The following is a 22,054-nucleotide window of genomic DNA, read 5'->3' on the forward strand; positions in this document are numbered from 1 at the left end:
GGCAAGACTTCACTAAGATTTCAGCTACATAAATAATATGTTAAAGAAAGGACTAGAAGGAAATGCAGTAAAAATTACTAGTGGTCAGCTCTAAGTATTAGGATCATGAGTTGTTCTTATGTCCTTTTTTGTTCATATACATATATTAATAACAAGTTTATTGAAATATAATTCACAATCCATAAAGTTCAATCTTTTAGCGTGTACAGTTCAATGGCTTTAGTATATTCCTGGAGTTGTACATCACCACCATTCTCTAATTCCAGAACATTTTCATCACCCTAAAAGAAACAACATACTCATTAGCATCACTCCCATTCCCCCTCTCCCCAGCTCTTGCGACTATTAATCTGCTTTCTGTCTCTATGTATTCTGAACATTTCATATAAATGGAATCATACAATACGTGGACATTTGTATCTGGCGCCTTTCTCTTTTTGCATAATGTTTTCAAAGTGCATACATGTTGCAGCAGTTATCAGTACCTCATTTCTTTTAATTTTTTTTAACCTAACAAAAATATTTTTGCAGGTTTCCTCGAAAATGCTAATTCCCTCACTAAATTAAAAATACTATTAGATTTTATTATGACCACCTAGGGATAACTTGAAGTCTCATCCTAAAAAAATTTTTTTCATTAATATCATGCTTATTTCTAAGAACAGAGTAAAGTCTTCTGGTGTTATAAAGACTTTTTTTCCCCTCTGTAGCTATCATACATCCTGACTTACTACACTTTTTAACCTTTTGACCCACCCTCATCCATTTCTTGCATCCCCCACCCCACTTCTGGCAACCACCAATCTGTTTTCTGTTTGATTTGTTTTGTTTTGTTTTGTTTTAGATTCCACAGATAAGAGAGATCATATGGTATTTGTCTTTGTCTGACTTATTTCACTTAGCATAATGCCCTCCAGCCCCATCCATGTTGTCACAAATGGCAAGATTTCCTTCTTTTTTATGGCTGAATAATATTCCATTGTTCCATTTTCTATCTATCATCTATCTATCTATCTACCTACCTATGCTACATTTTCTTTTATCTATTCATCCATTGATAGACAATTAGGTTGTTTAAGTTATATATCATGGCTATTATAAATAATGCTGCAGTGAACATGGGGCTGCATATATCTTTTTGAGTTAGTGTTTTCATTTTCTTTGGATAAATACCCAAATGTGGAATTGCTGGGTCATATATGGTAGTTCTATTTTTAGTTTTTTGAGGAGTCTCCATACTGTTTTCCTAAGTGGCTACACCAATTTACGTTCCTACTAAGAGTGTACAAGGGTTACCTTTTCTCCACATCCTCACCAACACTTGTTATTTCTTGCCTTTTTGATAATAGCCATTCTAACAGGTGTGAATTGATATCTCATTGTCATTTTGATTTGCATTTCCCTGATGATTAATGACATTAAGCATCTTTTCATGTGCCTCTTGGCCATCTGTACCTCTTCTTTGGGAAAATGTCTATTCAGATCTTCTGCCCATTTTTTACTCAAATTGGGTTTTTTTTGTTGTTTTTCCTTTTGTTTTTTTGCTGTTGAGTTGTATGAGTTCTTTATATATTTTTGGATATTAATCCCTTATCAGATATATGATTTGCAAATATTTTCTCCCATTCAGTAGGTTGCCTTTTCATTTTGGTGGTGATTTCCTTTGCTGTGCATAAGTATTTTATTTATTTTATTTTATTTTATGTGTATATGCTAAAGTCTTTTAGTGTGATATAGTCCCACTTTATTTTTGCTTTTCTTTTGCTTTTGGTGCCAGATTAAAAACAATCATCACCAAGACCAATGTCAAGGAGCTTACAGCTATGTTTTCTTCTAGGATTTTAATGGTTTCAGGTCTTACATGCAAGTCTTTACTCCACTTTGAGTTAATTTTCATGCATGGCGTAAGACAGTGGTCAAGTTTCGTTCTTTATCATGTGGCTGTCCAGTTTTCCCAAAACCATTTATTGAAGAGACTGTCCTTTCCCCACTGTATATTTTTGACTCCTTTGTTGTAAATTAATTGACCATATATGTATGGGTTTACTTCTGGGCTCTCTATTCTGTCTCATTGATCTATGTGTGTTTTTATGCCAATACAATATTGTTTTAATTACTATGGTTTTGTAATATAGTTTGAAATCAGGGAGGGTGATGCCTCCATGTTTGTTTGTCCTTCTCATAATTGCTTTAGCTATTTGAGGGTTTTTTTGTGGTTCCATATACATTTTAGGATTATTTGTTCTATTTCTTTAAAAATGTCATTGGTATTTTGATACACATTGCATTGAATCTGAAGATTGCTTTAGATACTAAGGACATTTTAACAATAACAATTCTTCCAATCCATGAGTATGGAATATCTTTACATTTATTTGTGTCTTCTTCAATTTATTTCATTAATGACTTGTAGTCTTCAATATATAGGTCTTTCACATCCTTGGTTAAATTTATTCCTAGGTATTTTATTCTTTTCGAGGCAATTGTAAATGGAATTGTTTTCATTTCTTTCTGATAGTTCATTATTAGTGTACAAAAATGCAACAGATTTTTGTATATTAAATTTGTATCCTGCATCTTTACTGAATTCATTTACTAGCTCTAACAATTTTCTTTGATGGAGTCTTTAGGGTTTTCTGTATATAATATCATATCATCTGCAAATAGTGGCAGTTTTACTCCTCCCTTTCCAATTTGGATGCCTTTTATTTCTTTTTCTTGCCTAATTGCTCTGGCTAGGACGTGCACAAGAGTGGGCATCCCTGTCTTCTTCCTGATCTTAGAGGAAAAGCTTGCAGCTTTTCACCATTGAGTATAATGTTAGCTGTGGGCTTATCATCTATGGCCTTTATTATGTTGAAGCACATTTCCTCTATAACTACTTTGATTAGGGTTTTTATCATAAATGGTTGATGAATGTTTTCAAAGGCTTTTTCTGCCTCTATTAATATAATTATATGATTTTTATTCTTCATGTTGTTAATGTAGTGTGTCACACTGACTGATCTGAGAATGTTGAAATAGCCTTGCATCCCTGGAATAAATCCCATTTCATCATGGTGTATGATCCTCTTAATGTATTGTTGATTTTGGTTTGCTAGTATTTTGTTGAGTATTTTTTCATCTTTGTTCATCAGGGATATTGGCCTGTAATTTTCTTTTCTTGTGGCATCCTTTTCTGGTTTTAGTATCAGGGTAATGCTGGCCTCAAAAAATGAATTTGGAAGGGTTCCTTCCTCTTCTATTTTTTGGAAGAGTTTGAGAAGGGTTCTTTGAATGTTTGGTAGAATTTATCAGTGAAGCTGTCTGGTCCTGGATTTTGTTTGTTGATTACTGATTCAATCTCTTTACTAGTAATTGTTCTCTTCAAATTTTCTACTTCATCATGATTCAGTCTTGGTAGGTTGTATATTTCTAGGAATTTATCCATTTCTTCTAGGTTGTCAAATTTTTTGGTGTATAATTATGATCCTTTGTATTTCTGTGGTATCAGTTGTACTAGCTCCTCTTTCATTTCTGATTTTATTTAATTGAGTCTTCTCTCTCTTTTTTTTTTTTTTTTTTTTGGTGAGTCTAGCTAAAGGCTTGTCAATTTTGTTCATCTTTTCAAAGAACTAGCTCTTAGTTTCATCGATCTTCTCTATTGTTTCTTCAGTCTCTATTTCGTTTATTTTTGCTCTGATCTTTGTTATTTCCTTCCTTCTACTAACTTTGGGCTTTGTTTTTTCTTCTTTTTTTTTCTAGTTCTTTGTGGGGTAAAGTTAGGTTGTTTATTTGAAATATTTCTTGTGTCTTGAGGTTGGCTTTTATCATTATGAACTACCCTTTTAGAACTGCTTTTGCTGCATCCCACAAATTTTGGTATGCTGTATTTACATTTTCATTTTTCTCAAGGTATTTTTTTATTTTACTTTTTAATTCTTCTTTGATCCGTTTATTTTTCAGTAGAATGTTGTTTAATCTCCACATATTTGTGAATTTTCCAGTTTTCTTCATGTAATTTCTAGTTTCATATTTTTGTGGTCAGAAGAAATGCTTGCTATGATTTTGATACTCTTAAATTTATTAACTTGTTTTGTGTCCTAACATGTGATCTATCTTGCAGAATATTCCATGTGCACTTGAGAAGAATGTACATTCTGTTGCTGTTGGAGAGAATGTTCTGTGTATATCTATTAAGTCAATCTGATCCAATGTTTCCTTATTGATTTTCTGTCTGGATGATATATCCATTGATATAAGTGAAGTATTAAAATTTCCTACTATTATTGTATTGCTGTCTATTTCTCCCTTTAAGTCTGTTAATAGTTGCTCTATATATTGAGGTGCTTCTGTGTTGGGTGCATAAATATTTGTAAATGTTATACCTTTTGTTGGATTGACCCCTTTATCATTATGTAATGCCCATCTTTGTATCTTATTATAATCTCTCTTTCAAAGTCTATTTTGTCTGATATAAGTATGTCTACTCCAGCTTTCTTTTGGTTTCCATTTGCATGGAATATCTTTTCCCATCCCTTCAATTTCATTCTGTGTGTATCCTACATCTAAAGTGAGTTTCTTGTAGGCAGCATATTGATGGGTCTTGTTTTATTTATCCCTTCAGCCATTTTATGTCCTTTTTTTTTTTTTAAATTGGCCACACCACATGGCTTGTGGGATCTTAGTTCCCCTGACCAGGGATTGAACCTGGGCCATGGCAGTGAAAGCACCAAGTTCTAACCACTGGATCACCAGGGAACTCCCATGTCCTTCAATTGGAGAATTTAGTTCATTTACATTTTAAAGTAATTATTGACATGTATATACTTATTGCCCTTTTGTTAACTGTTTTCTGCTTTTATAGTTCCTCACTGTTCCTTTCTTCTCTTGCTCTCTTCCTTTGTAGTTTGATATCTTTCCTTAGTGGTATTATGTTATTCCTTTCACTTTATCTTTTGCATATTTAATATAGGTTTTTGTTTTGTGGTTACCATAAAGCTTACATTTAACAACTTGTATCTATAACAGCATATTTTAAGTTGATAACAACTTAAGTTTGATTCCATTCTAAAGCTCAACATTTTTACCCTCCCCACTGCTCATTTTATGTTTCTTGACATCATATTTCCATCTTTTTATCTTGTGTATCCCTTAACTAATTATTGTACTCATATTTATTTTTACTACTTTTGTCTTTTAACTTTTATACTAGCTTTATAAGTGATTAATCCACTAACTTTATTATATATCTACCTTTCCAATGAGATTTACTGTTTCATATGTTTTCTTGTTACTAACTAGAACCTTTTCTTTTCAGCTTAAAGAAGTCCATTTAACATTTCTTGTAAAGCTGGTTTAATGGTGAAGAACTCCTTTATCTTTTGCTTGTCTGGAAACCTCTTTATCCCTCCTTCAATTCTGAATGATAACTCTGCTGTTTAGAGTATTCCTGGTTGGAAGTTTTTTTCTTCCAGTACTTTGAATATATTGTGCCATTCCTTTTTATTGCTAAATAATATTCCATTGTGTGTATATACCACATTTTGTTTACTTATTCCTCAGCTGATGGATACCTGGGTTGTTTCCACCTTTTGGTTATTATGAATAATGTTGCTATGAACACTCATTTACCAGTTTTTGTGTCGATATATGTTTTCAATTTTCTTGGCTAACCATAGGAGTGAAATTACTGAATGGTAGCTCTTTTCTGTGTGGTCCAAATTTTCTGAAGGTCATGAGTTGTTTTTATAAGATAAAATAATCTTTGTTCAAAAGTTAAATGCACCTTGGGACTTCCATGGTAGTCCATTGGTAAAGAATACACCTTAGGGCTTCCCTGGTGGTGCAGTGGTTAGGAATCTGCCTGCCAATGCACGGGACACGGGTTCGAGCCCTGGCCTGGGAAGATGCCACATGCTGTGGAGCAACTAAGCCCGTGTGCCACAACTACTGATCCTGCACTCTAGAGCCCATGAGCCACAACTACTGAAGCCTGTGTGCCTAGAGCCCGTGCTCCACAACAAGAGAAGCCACTGCAATGAGAAGCTCATGCACCACAACAAAGAGTAGCCCCCACTCGCGGCAACCAGAGAAAGCCTGCGCGCAGCAACGAAGAACCAATGCAGCCAAAAATAAAAATAAAAAATAAATTAAATTTTAAAAATAAAATAAAATAAAACCATAAAAAAAAAGAATCCACCTTACAATGCAGGGGATGTGGGTTCGATCCCTGGTCAGGGAACTAAGATCCCACACGCTACAGGGCAACTAAGCCCGCATGCCACAACTACTCAGCTTGCGCACTTCAACTACAGCTCACGTGCCGCAAACTACAAAGCCCACGTGCTCTGGAGCCTGCATGCCACAATTAGAGAAGAGAAAACCCACACACCACAACTAGAGAGAAGCCCACACACCACAATGAAGAGCCTGTGCACCTCAACAAAAGATCCTGCATGTCTCAACGAAGATCCCACGTGCCACAACTAAGACCCGATGCAGCCAAAAAAAATTTTCTTCTTATTTATTTATTTATTTTTGCGGTACGCAGGCCTCTCACTGTTGTGTCCTCTCCCGTTGCGGAGCACAGGCTCCAGACGCACAGGCTCAGTGGCCATGGCTCACGGGCCCAGCCACTCCCCATCATGTGGGATCTTCCCGGACCGGGGCATGAACCCGTGTTCCCTGCATTGGCAGGCGGACTCTCAGACACTGGTTATTCAAATGGCCCCTTACAATATTTTGTTCTACTTAAACATGCTTCTTTGCACACTAGCTTAGAAGCAATGAGGCTCCATAAAGACAAAAGACACATACAGATCATTGCAACATATAACAGATAAAATCTTCCAAAAATGGACAAGAAAAAATATGTAACAAATTTTTAAATGGGCATCAAATACATTCATAGAAAGAGAGATACATGTATAGATATGTGATAAAGCAAATAATTCATAGTTAATAGTAGAATCTAGGGCTTCCCTGGGGGCGCAGTGGTTGGGAGTTCACCTGCCAATGTAGGGGACACGGGTTCATGCCCTGGTCCGGGAGGATCCCACATGCCTCGGAGCGGCTGGGCCCATGGACCATGGCCGCTGGGCCTGCGCATCCGGAGCCTGTGCTCCGCAACGGGAGAAGCCACAACAGTGAGAGGCCCACGTACTGCAAAAAAAAAAAAAAAGAAAAAAAAGAAATTAGAATATTTTCTCACATTATATACAAAAATAAACTCAAAATGGATTAAAAAGCTAAATGTAAGACCCAAAACCATAAAACTCCTAGAAGAAAATATAGCATACTATTTGACATAAGTCATAGCAATATTTTTTTGGATATGTCTTCTTAGGCAAAGGAAACAAAAGTAAACAAATGGGACCTAATTAAACTTAAAACCTTTTGCACAGCAAAGGAAACCATTGACAAAATGAAAAGACAACCTACTGAGTGGGAGAAAATATTTGCAAATGATATGACTGATAAGGGGTTAATATCCAAAATATATAAAGAGCTCATACAACTCAATATCAAAAGAAACCCAAACAACCCAATTAACAGATGGGCAGAAAACCTGAATAGACATTTTTCCAAAGAAGACATACAGATGGCCAACAGGCACATGAAAAGATACTCAACACTGCTAATCATCAGAGAAATGCAAATCAAAACCACAGTGAGATATCACCTCACACCTGTCCAAATGGCTACCATCAAAAAGACCACAAGTAACATGTTTGCGAGGATGTGGAGAAAAGGAAACCCTCCTACACTGTTGGTGGGAATGTAAACTGGTGCAGTCATTATGGAAAACAGTATGGAGGTTCCTCAAAAAACTAAAAATAGAACTACCATATGATCCAGCAATTCTACTCCAAGGTATACATGCCAAGAAAATGAAAATACTAATTTGAAAAAGATATATGTACCCCAATGTTCACAGCAACTTTATTTACAATATCTAAGATATAGAAGCAACCTAAGTGCCCATCAACAGATGAATGGATAAAGAAGCTGTGTGTGTGTGTGTGTATACATATACACACACACATACATACACACATATATACATACACAGACACACACAATGGAATATTAGCCATAAAAAAGAACAAAATTTTGCCATGTGCAACAACATGGATGGACCTGGAGGGTTTCATGCTTAGTGAAATAAGATGGAGAGAGACAAATACTGTATGCTATCACTCATAGGTGGAATCTAAAAATTGGAACAAATGAATGAATATAACAAAACAAACAGACACAGATATAGAGAACAAACTAATGGTTACCAGTGGGGAGAGGGAAGGGGCAAGATAGCAGTAGGGGATTAAGTAGTTCAAGCTACTTTGTATAAAATAAGATACAAGGATTTACTGTACGGCACAGGGAATATAGCCAATATTTTATAATAACTTTAAATGGAGTATAATCTATAAAATACTGAATCACTATGTTGTACACCTGAAAGGAATATAATATTGTAAATCAACTACACTTAAAAAAGAAAGCAAAAGCCACAATGAGAAAGTGTGTTACATTCTGCTCTGGATGGTGGTCTGTGTTTCTTAGTGCTGAGGGCTTGTGAATCTTCAAAGGGAAAGCACATACTCCTGTGGGATGCCAAATCCGCGAAAGCTGAGAGGTCCACCCACTCAAATTTGTTCCTGAAGAAACAAACTTCTGATCACCACTGTTGAGAAGCCAAGAGTTAGACAGTGCCTCAATTTAGGAGACACAGATAAGTTTACAAACAAGGTTCTGATATGGCTCCCAGACCATCCCGTTCGCTGCTGCTTAGCGTGGTGGCTGGACTCCCATTGTGATGGATCCAGAAGTTTCTTTGATTTTTCCCACTTATCCATTATCTCTGTTCCAGACAAGATGAAAGAGGAGAACTGGTACTGCTTTAAAAGGAATCAATCTGTTTTATCATACTAGAGAAAAAGAGTGAATTCCGGGCTGCAGGCAATTACACTATTCACATACTTATGTAGCTAGAACATGGTGGAACGTCTGTGAGGTGAAGTTGTGAAGTTTGCATTTTATTTCATTTTGCACTGGAGTTTCAAAGCACTAGAACTTTTCCCCAGAACTAGGTGACACTATTTTGATTAGCCCAATAAAGGAGGGCTCATTAATATATATATATATATATATATATATATATATATAGTGAAAGGAATTGGGTTTGGCAAAGTGATGCCTTGGCTAAGCTGTTGTTGTCCCACAGGTGATGTTATTTAAGACTGGATAACCTAGATTTTGGTAAAAATGCTGCAGATTGATCTGCCTGGACCATAAAAGTGAAACCTATAGATGTGGAGAGTATAGGACTTCTCTGAAAGGAGCTAAATATTTATCCTGTCAAACATACAGGAGCAAGAGATGAATGGGTTTTTGTCGGAGGAGGGAAGAATTTCCTTTCTCTGGTATTGAGTTAGCTGGGACCTGGACTCTGAGATAAGGAGAGCCCTGGGGATTTTTTCCTGTGGAAAACCAAACTGACCTTCACCAGGTGTAGCCAACACAGGCTGTGGCTGAGCTGGGACTCGGAGGGCTGACTCTTAGGCTAGTGCTTCCTCCACTTATCCAGCTCATAGCCTCTGTCTCCCCACTGCATGAGATGGCAGAAAAAGACATCCTCTGTCAATGCATGATTCACACAAATTTCAAGGGATTTATGTTAAGTCTTTTAAGTTGAAATTCTCAGGGTGTATCTCCTAGCCAAACTACTAATACAAGTATGGTACTTTTCTAGTTGTTGCAATTATTTGTCCTGATTGTTCATTAGCAAAACCCTAGGTCTCCTGAATTACTCATGTCTCAAGAATAACCACAAAAATGTATTATGATCAGAGACAAGGGTCTTGGCCCTGCAAAGAATGAGGTATTGTCCTTGCACGGGAAACCCCTGTCCCATTCCTATGTAAATGAGGGTCATGAAGAATCTTTTATTTTTTAAAGTGCCGATACTGCACGTCATTAGTATCCACATATATAAATATCTTCTGATTATCCAGATCATCTGCAAACGAGGCGTCAAGGAAATCTTAACGATATTGGACATTTCATTTTTCCTGGTGTACAAGGTAATAAATATCCTTTCAATTATAAATTACATTATCTTATAAAAGATATGGACAGCTAGAAAAGTTGAGAATTAAAGAATTTAATTTATTTACAATAACATTTTAATTCTCTTTTATAGTCATGGCCTATGCTTTTAATTCTTTAAATATTGTCTCATGTACTCACATGTTTATTTATTTTAAATATGTTACTCTGATGTTTGCTCTGGGTTATGTTAGGGCTTTAAAATAGTGACTGAAAACAAATTATAGAAAAACAGCAGTGACAAAAATCCTGCATAAGTGGAATATTCAAAGTTATCCTTCAAATGTGCATTCCTGTTTCCCTCCTCCATATTTACAGCAATGTATATAAGGAAAAATAAGGGGAACATCAACAGTTATAACAGGGGAACATGAAGGATGCAAGCCTTCCAGCAAGCAATAATACTTACATAAATTTGGTCTTCGTATCATCCTCTTGAAGGCTTTCTTCCCATTTCAAATATTGTTTAACCTTGAAGATGGATTTTTAAAGTCAGTCATTGGCAGTTTGGTTCAGGACATATTCTCTTATGGCATTTCACAGATCTAAGATTATTGGATATGTGTTGTCATTTTGTCTTGATTCCTTTTTAAATTACATTTAGAGCTCTCTTTGTAAAAAGTATTTCAAATGGCAGAATTAAGTTTTATTAAAAACATTTACCAAGAGTGACACCACTTACAAAAATCAATCAATATACTCTTGATAAAAATTACAGTATTCCTATGGAGAAATAAAACAATTATATTTATCTTCAGAATGCCTGATCTCTCTTCTCTTCCCTCAAAACAACAAAAAAGGCATTTTGTATATCATTTAAAAGATGATGGAATTTTTCTTGTTTTCATGAAAAATGAAGATGATTGAAACGAAAGTTACCATAATACAGTAGAAAACAGAAAAACCATGAACCTATTAGAATTCACTAACACATCAAATAAACAAGCTACATCATAATATAGGAGTATAGACAAGACAAATACCCACTTCTAAGTGGATATTATACTAATGATATCTACCTATCAAAGTCACTGTAAGAATCAAATGAAATAATAACTATTTTAAAAGCTGTGTTTTTACGAGCAGTTAATAGAATAGACCAATATTCTTTTAAACTCACTGGGGGAATATTCCTAGTAAGCATGAAATGTTTTATACTGTACTGTACTTGAATGCACGCATGCGTGTGTGTGTAGATCTTGAATGTTGTAGATCTTGAATTAGAGCCACACACAATTCTTAAGGCATGTGAATCATAATCTATATTTCAATTGTTTAATATCTTCCAGAATCTCTAATCTATACATCCTTTGGTTCCCAAGAGCATAATCTTCACCAAGCTCCTTAATAATGTGCCTGATCCAGTGTCACGCTACATAAGCAGGAAAGGGCTCCATATTTTCCAAGTTAAGAATTAATACTCTTGTTTTACTTGTAGATAGAGTCAAAAGATGAAACTGGTGTTTCTGATCACTTTCCTTTTGGTCACAGCTCATTGCACACCAGTAAGTAAACTCTTAATGTCTATTTCTGCAAATCAACCTTGGTTCATGCATTCCAAACTTTTATATTCAACCCTCAAAAAAAAAAAAAATCTATCATTGGATTCAAAGCCACAGTCTCCATTTTAAGTTTCTATGGAGCTAAAAGTAGCTCTTTCAACCTATTTTAAAAGACCCTGTTAGAAAAACAATAGATTTGAGTCAAGCACAGCAGAGAAACTCTCCTGGCCTCGGAACAGAGCAGTCATTCTCAATCTTGGCCGCACTATGGAATTGCTTGGGGAACTTTAAAAAGTCCTGATGTCTGGGTCCCATCCCCAAAACTTGACTTAATTGGCCTGGGCCTGTGATCTAGGCATCAGGATTTTTATATGCTCCCCAGGTGATTATTTCACTGGGCAATGGAGGTTGAGAACCACTGGATGAGGGAGGGGCCGTCAGAGGGAGCTGTGATTGCTCTGGAGAAGCCCTTGATAAACCCTGAGACAAACGGAAGCTGCGTGGTAGCAGGTTAAGGAAAACTACAGCTCAGGTCATTATTATGAACAAAGCAGAGAGTGAGTAGGCTGAGAGAATTACAGGCTTATCTCGGAGATATTGTGAGTTCGGTTCCAGACCACAACAATAAAGCAAATATTGCAAGAAAGTGGGTCACACGAATTTCTTGGCTTCCCAGTGCATATAAAAGTTATGTTTACACTATACTGTAATCTATTATGTGTGCAGTGGCATTATGTCTACAAAACAATGTGCACCTTTATTGAAGAATATTTTATCACTAAAAAACGCTAACCATCATCTGAACCTTCAGCAAGTCGTAGTAGTAATATTTTTAAAGATCACTGAGCACAGATCACCATGATAAATATGATAATAATCAAAAGTTTGAAATATTGTGAGAATTACCGAAATGTGACACAGAGACATGAAGTGAGCAAGCACAGGTGGAAAAATGAATGATAGACTTGTCACAGGGTTGCCACAAACCTTCAATTTGTTAAAAAAAAAAAAAATGCAGTATCTGTGAAGTGCAATAAAACTAGGTATGCTTGTGTCTGAGATAATATTTTTGGTATTAAAAAGGATTAGTGACCGATGTTAACAGATGCAACGTTCATTCGCTTATTCTGTAAACAAATTTTTCTTGAAATGGGCGGATCGTGCTAGGTGCCAGGATTACACAGATGACAAAACATAGCCCCTGCCTTCTGGGAACTCAAAGTCTAAATCTCCTAGTTAATTACTATTCTTATTATTACACCTATTTCCTCAGTCTCCATACTCTTCCTCTCAATTTTCACAGGTACGAGAATTTCATTCGGGAATTCACCATGATCACTTCTTAAACTGGAAGGTAACTGTTCTTTTTTTAAAAAACCAAAATTAGGAATATTTGTTGTCTCCTAGGAAGATATGATTTAGGGAGAAAATATGTGACATTTTCAAGAAGTAATATTTTCAGGAACATAAAGCATGATTACAAGATTTTCTCCAAGAAAAGGAAACCCTCTTACTCTTTTGGTGGGAATGTAAATTAGTGCAGCCACTATGGAGAACAGTATATAGGTTCCTCAAAAAACTAAAAATAGAGTTGCCATTTGATCCAGCAATTCCACTTCTGGGCATATACCCAGACAAAACTATAATTTGAAAAGATATATGCACCCCTATGTTCATAGCAGCACTATTTATACTAGCCAGGACATGGAAGCAACCTAAATGTCCATCATCAGATGAATGGATAAAGAAGATGTGGCACATATATACAATGGAATATTACTCAGCCATAAAAAGAAACGAAATTGAGCTATTTGTAATGAGGTGAATAGACCTAGAGTCTGTCATACAGAGTGAAGTAAGCCAGAAAGAGAAAGACAAATACCGTATGCTAACACATATATATGAAATTTAAGAAAAAAAAATGTCGTGAAGAACCTAGGGGTAAGACAGGAATAAAGACACAGACCTACTAGAGAATGGACTTGAGGATATGGGGAGGGGGAAGGGTAAGCTGTGACAAAGCGAGAGAGAGGCATGGACATATATACACTGCCAAACGTAAGGTAGATAGCTAGTGGGAAGCAGCTGCATAGCACAGGGAGATCAGCTCGGTGCTTTGTGACCACCTAGAGGGGTGGGATAGGGAGGGTGAGAGGGAGATGCAAGAGGGAGGAGATATTGTATATGTATAGCTGTTCACTTTGTTATAAAGCAGAAACTAACACACCATTGTAAAGCAATTATACTCCAACAAAGATGTAAAAAAAAAAAAGATATGGTATATATATATAATGGAATATTACTCAGCCATAAAAAAGAATGAACTAATGCCATTTGCATCAACCTGGATGCAACTAGAGATTATCATACTAAGTGAAGTAAGTCAGAAAGAGAAAGACAAATACCATATGATATCACTTATATGTGGAATCTAAAATATGACACAAATGAACATATCTACAAAACAGAAATAGACCCACAGAGATAGAGAACAGATTTGTGGTTGCCAAGGGGGAGGGGGCTGGAGGAGGGATGGAGTGGGAATTTGGGGATAGCACATGTAAACTATTACATATAGAATGAATATCAACAAGGTCCTACTGTAAAGCACAGGGAACTATATTCAATATCCTGTAATAAACAATAATGGAAAAGAATATGAAAAAGAATATACATATGTATAACTGAGTCACTTTGCTGTACAGCAGAAATTAACACAACATTGCAAGTCAACTATACTTCAACAAAATTAAAAAAAAAAAAAAAAAGATTTTCTCCAAGGTAAAAATGAAAAATCTAAGGTGGGAAGCATAGGAACCAGCCTCTCTGGCATACCTAGGAATTCTGTGGACAGTTCCTGCCAGTTGGGAGAATCATCTCCAGAGAAATAGACCGTCTCCAGGCCCGTGAAAGTTAGAACACCAGCCTTGTGTCACTTCTTGTCCGGGTGAACACCACCCTTCTCAATATACACCTGGTTTAGATCCTTCTCTTTCACAATAAGGGGATAACATAAGTCATTAAACGTCTTCTACAAATTTAGCATAATCTGACTTAAATAATCTAGAACCCAGAGACCACCAGAATACTTTGTTTTTGCAACTGAATATTATGTCCTTACTTTTCAGAGGATCCATCAAAGAATGAGACCATGTAGACTGCATCACCTGGTAAACCCATTAAATACATCCATTATAATATCTAAAATTCCTCATTAACAAGTTACATGTATTATTAATTCCTTTTAGAAGACTTCATCTCAACAGACAAATGTCTACTTTTTTTGCCAAGCAAGCTCAGAGATAAATTTATACTTATTTTTAGTAATTATCTTTAGCATAGATTTTGATCTGTAGATTGTGGCCTCTTGGTATATTGCTTGCTGCTTTGCATCTTCCTGAAGATGCTTGGAGCATCTTTGAAAGCTCAGGTTTCTGCTCAGAGAGAATTGCCAAAGCACACAGCTCTCTGTTCCTCACCTTGGCTCTCAACTTCCTTTTCCTTTTATAGTCTGACTAAAAAGGCAGAGATAAATCTTTGTGTTTCTATGGACTCTGGTTGTTTTTTAGTGGAGTTAATCTCTGGAAAATTTTTGTACTGATACTCATCTCAGCTAACTCCTAACTCCCTTTTCTTCTATATGATTGTCCAATTTACATTACAGCAAGCTTCTTTACTACTCACAGACCTTAAAGTAAGTTTTGCAATTTCTTCTTGGAAGTATTTCTTTTTTTAAGAACATAAAAAATTATATGTGAACTGAAACAAAATTTCCTAACAATTAAATGTCAGGTAACTGTTTCCCCCCCCTCCTTGCAGTACCTTCAGAGGTTTTATGAACTCTTCAATACCTGTGTAAGTTTTCATTTTTGATTTTTCTATCATTATCAACACTTGAAAGAAGAATGAAGGTTCAGGAAAATAAAGGGAAAGACAGGAAATGTGAAATCATGTTTGAGGGTTTTGTTATCATAATACTGGCTAATTTCCCATTTATATCTTATTTTTAATAAAACTTTAAGTCACTGCTTATGAATTAAGAATGTTCCACATACTAACAATATTGCTAATTAATGGAAGAACTAAAACTTGTGAATCTGTCTGAAAAGCATTACAATTTCTTGAAAATGTTGAAGATAGTTATTAAGCAAAAGTCCTCTCAAATTTTCATTACATGTATCCTACTAAAAATATCTGAGAGGGAAGTTACATTAAAAATATATACATATATATTTATATATAAAAATATGTGAAATTATTTAAGAAATCATAATTTCTTAAAATTATTCTATTTCCTTCTATTTTTCAGCTCTAAAATGTCCATTTTATGCCAAAGTCGCCATCTTATCTTCCAATTCCTTGAGCACTTTAATCACAGTTATTTTAAAGTCAGTGTCTGGTAACTCCACTCTTTGGACCTCCTGAGGGTCTGCTTCTATGATAGACTTTTTTTCACTGTCACTTGAGTCTTGTTGCCCCCCAACCCCACGCCCTCTGGATTCTTTTTTTAGCCTGGTTGTTTTTGATTGAGCAGTGAACATTGTTTTTGAAAATTATAGAGACAACTTGAGGTTCTGGATGAACTTATCGTCCTCCAGAGAGAATTTACTTTTGTTTCTAGACTATGTAGACTGTGGGGACAACATTCACAGATCACCTTGATCCACTTGAACACTGAGATGATTAGAACAAGTCCCCCTGGTTCACTCTTACCCCCAGGGTGAGGTCTTTGGGGTCCTAGCCTTAAGCCGGGTTACTTACCAAGTCTCCTTCTCTCCAGCAGCCCCTGAACTTGAACTTTTGGCCCCCAGCCCTGTGAGTTTGTCAAAAGTGCTGGGCTTCCAGCCTTTCAGCCACTGCTTTAGGAGTCTCCAGTTGCCTTGAGGGCAGTCAAATGCCTCCCTGGGATTCTTGCCTCCTCAGGATCTCGGGTCCATAAAGCCTCACTTTCTTAGAACTCTGCTACCTTCAGAAGTATGCGTAAACATTTGGCGGCAGGGGCGTCCAACTCTTCTAGCTGTTCTTCCCAAAAAGATTGGCTGAAACAACAAGGTTGGAAAGAAAGTACTTGCTATTCTTTGCAAAGATGAAATGCTAACAATTTGAAATTTCAGTAATTAACTGTCATACACATAGAGAGAAATAGAGGAAGTTGGTAATGTTAACAAAACTAAAAAAAAAATGGTATTGGTTGAAAATTCTCCCCTCTTATCTATATAAACTTAAAAATATTTTATTACTCAAGTAGTAGCTATGTAATATTTATATGTCGAGGATTTATAAATGCCTTTTTTGTCTTGATTTTTGTTTTATCAGCGGAAACCACCAATGAACAGACGGACTACCATAGTCCCCATGCTACCATTCTCACCAATAACAGAAATTACTCCTCCTTTGACTCCTAACCCAACAGGCTCCTTTACCCCTGACAGACGGGGAGATTCATGATTCATGAAGTTCTCCAGGAACTTCGTAGCCAAATGCAGCTTCTTTCTCCAGCATTGTTTAACACCGCAACTGACGATCAAAGTCTTTATCTCTCTGCTCCTTGTACCACAGTGAACACTTTTCAGTATCCTGGATAAAATGGCAGTGCTTCATTAAAAACGTTTATATCACTATATTATTCCCACGTGGAATGTCATTTTCCATCACTATCGACATTTAAAGAGAGATCAGGAAAACAAGCAAAGGAATCTAGGAAACAGGATCTCTTTTTCTCTGGGAAGTCATATGCCTAGCTAAGAACCAGAGATTCTATGACAAAGGAAGGAAGGAAAAAGAATATCGGGAGGGGTATGCAGCCTGCAGTCTCTGCCATTCTTGGGGAGGGGTGGGTGACAGGACTGTCCTCAGCCTACATCCAAGCCCTTGAGAGACCACTGGTATGTTTCTGGCAAGAGGAGATGGTGTTTTGACCCTTTTAACTGGGATGGAAATTGATGAAGCCATGCGGAATTGCACTTAAAATTTCCTTTTGTCTTATTTGAGAGGCAAAGTTACAAATTTCTCCCTAATCTGTCTCTACAGATGTACAAGGCAAAAAGGAACAAAAGAGATTTTACAGATATTACTCATTCTCCACCTCTACAAATCCGCACGCAGTCCACTTTTCAGGAAAGAGAATGGTAACAATTTTACCTCTTAATTAAGAACAGTGATCACAGTCTGTTAGTCCCTTCTGTTCCTTCGTGGTGGAAAAATCACTACATGGCATTCATAGGGGACTTTGGCTTCATTTGGGAAGTTTCCCAAAGGTCTGTCCTTACAACTGGTTCAAAAGGGCTACACCTAAAAGTCAAAAGGAATGGAGTCTGCATAAGAGGGGACATGCATCTATTTCATAGAAACCAAAGTCTCAGACTTGGAAAAGACCTTAGAGGCCATTGAGTGGACATCACCTGGGAGCTTGTAGAAATGCAAAAGAGATCAGGCTCCACTGGGGACCTACTGAAGCAGTCAGTATTTGTGTTTAAGCAGGACCCTCCAGTGCTCCTCCAAAACATCACTGACATATAGACATCTGCCAAAATACCTCAGTCTATGTAAGAGAGACATTCCATAGTCTTTTCCTGGCTAGCTTTGATCTTGGAAAAGTCTTTTCTTTTTTTTTTTTTTTGCGCTACACGGGCCTCTCACTGCCGCGGCCTCTCCCGTTGCGGAGCACAGGCTCCGGACGCGCAGGCTCAGCGGCCATGGCTCACGGGTCCAGCCGCTCCGCGGCATGTAGGATCTTCCCGGACTGGGGCACGAACCCGTGTCCCCTGCATCGGCAGGCGGACTCTCAACCACTGTGCCACCAGGGAAGCCCGAAATGTCATTTTTTTGTATGGAGTTAAAATTTGGTTCTAATCCAGCTCTTTGGGGTCACATCAGATAAATCCAGCCTGGTTTCTCAATGCTAACCCTTCAAATAAATAAAGATAACTTTCACAGTCCCGAGTTCCTCCAAGAAAACTTCCCCAGTCCTCCAACCATCCTCTGTATGACATGGTATGATTTTTCAATATCCTAGGAGTCTTTGCCAAATATTCTTTAGTTTTTATATTGTCCCCATCCTCGAAGATGGTTTTCAAAACTGCACATAATACCACAGATGTGATCTGGAAAATGATAAAAATGGGGTGATTGTCTCCGACATTCCAGATCCTACATCTATTAATATGATTTAGGGCTGTGACTGTCTTTTATTTTTCTTAATATTTATTTATGTATTTGGCTGTGCCAGGTCTTAGTTGCGGCACGCGGGATCTTCTTAGCTGCGGCACGCATGCAGGATGCAGGATCTAGCTCCCTGACCAGGGATCAAACCTGGGCCCCCTGCACTGTGAGCACGGAGTCTTAACCATTGGACCCCAGGAAAGTCCCTGTAACTGTCTTTTTGGGTAATCACTAAGTCCTTTTCCTGCATTGCTAAAAACATGTTAGATGTTTTCTGTGCCTGTACCCTTGGACTGAAGGACAGGACCTTACATTTACCTCTGTTACTACTTATGTGATTAGACCCAGCTCAGCATTCTCACACACAGATATTTCTAATCTAGACTCTATCATTAAATATATTTGAGTTCAGTAGTCCAATACACGGTCTTAACTCTATTCGTTCACCTATCTATCCAACAAAAAATTTTAAGTATTTTCTCCGTTCCAGGCACTGGGGGAACAGATGAAAACAGGACAGTCTGGACTTCTGTCCTCATGGGATTCTCACTGCTTTGAAGCAGTATTTGCTATCCCAGGGAGGGTGCTGTTAAACAAAATATATTCGACGGTATAGCAGATACCGTAAGGGCTATAAATTAGTTTCATGACCAAAGCACTGAGAACAAATAGAAGACTTAGTAAAGCAAATATTTACATGGCTAATAAAGGGTATGTTACATGCATCTTGATAGCTGAAGCCTGGACGGAAATGCTTACGCAGAACTTCCCAGCCCCGTCTCCATGTTAGTATCATCTGGGGACCTTAAATACACCTAGGTCCCATCCCAGACCTACGGGATTGACATTCTTGGTTGTGCAAGGAACCAAAGCATCAGCATGTTAAAGATGCCTGGGGTGATCCTAATAAGTAGCTGGGTTTGAGAACCATGGCTCCACACGGATTCTCGGAAGCACGGTGGTTCCTCTACATTGTGTGAATTGGTTCTGGGACCCCCCACAGATACCAGAACCTGTGGATGCTCAAATCCCTTATATATAGTAAAATAGCCTAGTATTTGCAAACAACCTATGCACATCCTCCCTGTATACTTTAAATCATATCTAGCTTACTTATAATACCTAATACAATGTAAATGCTGTGTAGCTTTTACACTGTATTGTTCAGGAAATAATGACAAGAAAAAAAAAGTCTGTCTATGTTAAGTACAGTCACAACCGTCATTGGCCTAACTACCTAGTACATGTCAGCAATAACGTAACATTTTCTTTCAACACTTGGATTGCTTTTGTTAATGACCTGAAAGAGAACTACATAGAATAAAACACAGAATATTTAAAACACAGGTACAAATAAAAAATAGAAATAGAGAAAATATAAATTCATTCCCTCTTTCTTTCACACACACACACCGTGTTAACACTTACCAGAACCCTGGTTCTTCTCTCTTGATAACCCTGGTATGATGATGATGCAGACAACGACAACAGCTATATGGTGCCTACGGTGCCCACGTGGTTGGGCGACGAGATGTGTGGCACTGAGACCTCAGGCTGAATTGAACCTTTGACAGAACATCAGAAGGATCATAGCAGTGGGAGGAACCGGGTTCTGACTGCAAATTGTTGACGCTTTGGAGGAGGCTTAATAACAGTCAGGACCTGCTGTAGGAAAGTGTTTCTTTTTCTTTGCAACATCAAACAAGTCTTGCAGTAGCTCTGGGAAGGTGTTGTTAGCCCTCGCGCTTATTTCAGGGCTGTACTTGAGAATCAGTTCCGTCAACAGGTGGAGCTGTTGAAAAATCTGCCACAAGTTTTTCAAACACATCCAAGCCAACGAACACTGCTTTTGAAAAAGCTACTTGATCATCACTCTGGCCCTGAGCGACAAGTCCTGCACGCTGCCAAGGCCCCGCCCCCCACCATCTGGAGCACGAGGTGGATCCCGGCACTGCTTCCCTTCACACTCCGAACACTCCACACAGACGCTCACTCTATTCCTGCAAGCGCTAGACCATCACTTACAAAAGAAAGACGTTCCAAATTGTAAACGCCGGGCAGTAACATCTTGGATCCCAAAATATTTGCAAAAACATGTTCAACGTGAATAAGGCCAAAGGACACTGCGCATATTTACACACTTCCAGCGCCTTTTACTGGTGTCATTCTCTAGCTCCTGACAAAGCTGCAGGCTTTATTGATGCAGTAGGCTGAATAACAGCCCACCAAACCTCCCACGTCCCGATCTCTGGAACCTGTGAAAACGTTACTTTGTGGCAAACAGCTCTAGCAAGTGTCATTAAGGGTTGGAGGTGGAAAGTATCACGAGTTACCCAAGTGGCCTTACAGAAAAAAAAAAGAAAGGCCTATTTAAGAGATGTCAGGAGGAGCAAAACGCTAACCCGTTGACTTCAAAACAAAAGGGTCTACAGCAAATAATTCATAAAAGCGATATAAAAAAACGTTCCCGGGAAAATAAGAAAGACAGCTCTCTGCCTCAAAGTATTGAGTTTTCGTTAACTATAACCCGACCATAGCCGCGATCTTACTTCTTTTCTTGTCAAAGTTTTGAATGCTACCGGTTCATTCCTGTTTCAAGAAAGAAGGCATAGCTACCTAGAATAACACATAACTCCGAAATAAAAGTAAACCTGCTGAAAAAAAAAACAAAGGCGGTGTTACGAAAGCATTTGGCACGCGCTTAGAACTCACTTTGTTAAATAACACATATCAGGGAAAAGTACGAATACAGTTTCCTTACACCACAGATTGTACAATCAAGCTTCCAATACTTGGGAGACTTGCAAGGATAACCTCCAAAGACAAAAACTAAAACTCGCGCTAAAAAAATACAACTGCAGGATCCCTATATTTCTTTCCAGTAAGCGTGAGATCACACCATGGCCGGGCACCTCACCCTCAAATTCAAATAACTCTAAAGATAGGATCACTTTTCTCATGCAGTCTATAGACCCCCTTACTTCTAGAACAAAGAGTTTCTAAGCTAATATTACCAGCAGTAATATATTGATATCTAGATATTGCCAAAAATCTTAGAAAAAATATGTGTAGCTCAAGCATGACCAGCAGTCACTGCGCTCATCTACATATTCCACACCCCTTTTGTGATCTCATTTAGCGCGTCCTTCTCCTAGCATTGTTAGTGGTGCAGTTCCACTAAAACTTAAAGGTAAAGACACTCTACAAATTTAAAGATAAACAACATAAATTAGCTGCTTCCTTCAAGGGCTTGGGGAAAATGACGTCGCTGTGATATCTGGCGGGTCAGCAAGGCTCTG

The 22,054-nt window shown here is 37.5% G+C and overlaps 1 protein-coding gene across 1 annotated transcript in view; it reads left to right on the forward strand.

The window, feature by feature from the left end:
• The window catches only part of PPEF2 (protein phosphatase with EF-hand domain 2), a 76,907-nt gene extending 56,102 nt beyond the window's left edge, over nucleotides 1-20,805 (forward strand). The window contains 5 exon segments of the mRNA XM_007455442.1: nucleotides 9,999-10,067; nucleotides 12,898-12,948; nucleotides 15,414-15,449; nucleotides 16,314-16,409; nucleotides 20,542-20,805. Of these exon segments, the coding sequence (XP_007455504.1) occupies nucleotides 9,999-10,067; nucleotides 12,898-12,948; nucleotides 15,414-15,449; nucleotides 16,314-16,409; nucleotides 20,542-20,805 (516 nt within the window).
• Nucleotides 20,806-22,054: the final 1,249 nt, after the last annotated feature.

Source organism: Lipotes vexillifer, unplaced genomic scaffold (assembly GCF_000442215.2).
Source record: "Lipotes vexillifer unplaced genomic scaffold, Lipotes_vexillifer_v1.1 scaffold749, whole genome shotgun sequence".
NCBI lineage: Eukaryota > Metazoa > Chordata > Mammalia > Artiodactyla > Lipotidae > Lipotes > Lipotes vexillifer.